General features: G+C 52.4%; 1 protein-coding gene across 1 annotated transcript in view; it reads right to left on the bottom strand.

The window, feature by feature from the left end:
• Nucleotides 1–1,488: 1,488 nt before the first annotated feature.
• Nucleotides 1,489–1,931, bottom strand: part of LRIT2 (leucine rich repeat, Ig-like and transmembrane domains 2) — a 4,886-nt gene continuing 4,443 nt past the window's right edge. The window contains exon 4 of the mRNA XM_009282917.2: nucleotides 1,489–1,504. Within this exon, the coding sequence (XP_009281192.2) occupies nucleotides 1,489–1,504 (16 nt within the window). The remainder of the gene's footprint in view (nucleotides 1,505–1,931) is intronic.

Genomic DNA, 1,931 nt, shown 5'->3' with positions numbered 1-1,931 from the left:
TCCTCGCTGTGATTCAGCAGCTCTCCCTACAGTCTCCGCAGTTTGCTGTTGTTCCGCCGCGTTGACCGAGGTGGGAGAAGGCCAGTCGTTACAGGCACTGGTTTGTTTTTCACTCCCCCTCCTACATGGCCCCGTGACGGTCCTCAACCAGCATCAGCTCATGCCTGACCCCGTATGCAACCGTCTCCCCAGGGGTTTCTCCAGGACACGGTTGTCTCCCCACTTGGCCGGCTGCTTCTGCCCCTTCCCCACCGCTCCAGACCCCCCCCCTCACACGTGCTGCAACTGCCCGGCCTCCCCTGTCCCTGCAGCCGAACCCCGGAGCTCCTCGGCATTCACGTTTCTTTGCAGTTTGTAACGGTAAAAGAATAGAAGTGAAGCAGAGGACATCTGCGTATTCTGAAAATCCGTCGTGTTTATTACTTTGACACTAAAAGACCGACGAGACTAGGAGGTCGGCGCTGACCAAACAGGTCTCTGCTCAAAAGCTGTGCAGTAAGTTACAGCAGAAGGAGGCGCTCGGGGAGGAAACGTGGAGGAGAGACAGCACAGAAAACACACAGCAAAAACCAAAATACAGCTAGAAAGCCAAACTGCCACGGAGTGAAGCTCACGTTAGGCTTTATCTCTGCTTACAGCTGAGGTTTCTACTCTAGTTTTTTTTTTCTTTTTGAGGCAGTCTAACACACATGACAAGGGCTGCGAGTCTATCGGCCACGTGCTTTGGTTGTGCTGGAAAGCACGAGGCCAAAAAGGAAAAAAATAAGTCACATGTCCTCAGACCCCCGAGAAACGCAGCGTGAGCTGCTCAGCGAGCGGGGGCTGGTTGCTTTTACATGCATATTTGGGTATTTTGCCTCTAGAAAGGAGGCGAGCTTTGGTTTCAAAGCGGCAGGATGGGCAGGAGGCCTGTGCATTTGGGGAAGGTGCCTGGCTCGCACCTTTGGCTCCCAAACCCCGGCTCCTCCACCCTCTCTGCCCCTGGCCACTTGTCCTGCCGGCCCGGTTCAGGCTGAGGGTCCCCGTCACCCCCCGCCTCACCCCACAGCCACAGCCCCACGCCCCCAAGAGGAGACAAGTGGTGGGGAGGGTGGAAGGGGAAACAGCAGTTGAGTGTTTGCCTCCAAAAGACAGACCGTTCATTTTTCACCAGCTCTTGTTCTTAACTTTAAAAACAATATATTAACACCACACTTGTGTAGCAATAGGTGTTGGGGGTGGGTGTGTGTATTAGTGTGTTAGAGAGTGTGCGCGAACACGCGCGTGTGCGCGTGTGTTAGTGTGAAACTAAAATGGTCCTGTGAGATATGTTTGGACACAAGTAGAAGGCCCTCCCCTTCTCCCTAGTACAAAAAAAACCCACAAAACCAAACCAGGAACCAAAACAACTCAAAAACCCCGATACCCTGTGCTGCGGCTATACTGCGCTGGCCTTCAGTAAACACTCACACTCTTCCCGTCTGTGGTACGACCGAGGCTGTGAACCTCTTAGGGCTGTGTAAACCTTAAGGACGAGTAAGAAAAAAAAAACAACAAAAACAAGCAAACAAAAAAATCCACCCCCAAAACCAACACCCAACACCCGTGATCAAAAAAAAAAAAAAAAGGTTTTTCTCCAAGCGAAAGAAAGCAGCTCCATCACATTGACCCAGTCCTCCCCCCCCACTTTTTGTTGCTGGTTATGACCGCAGCCCTGCCCTGGCTCCCCTGTTCTGCTTCCATGAGGCAGCACCCAGGAGAAGCCAGCACCCGGCACAGGGCAGAGCGGCAAACGAGCCTTCCCGTCCACCCCCCGGCTGGGGAAAATAAATAAAGAAATAAAGACACGCCTGTGCAAGTGAGCAAGGGGAGACCTTTGGCCTTTTGCCACATGCCTTCCTATTGGGTTTGGGGTTTTTTTTTTTGTTTAATGCTTGTTTTCTTGTTTGTTT

The sequence above is a fragment of the Aptenodytes forsteri genome, unplaced genomic scaffold (genome assembly GCF_000699145.1).
Source record: "Aptenodytes forsteri isolate BGI_AS27 unplaced genomic scaffold, ASM69914v1 Scaffold134, whole genome shotgun sequence".
In the NCBI taxonomy this organism is placed as follows: domain Eukaryota; kingdom Metazoa; phylum Chordata; class Aves; order Sphenisciformes; family Spheniscidae; genus Aptenodytes; species Aptenodytes forsteri.
This window is presented reverse-complemented; position numbering and strand designations above follow the sequence as displayed.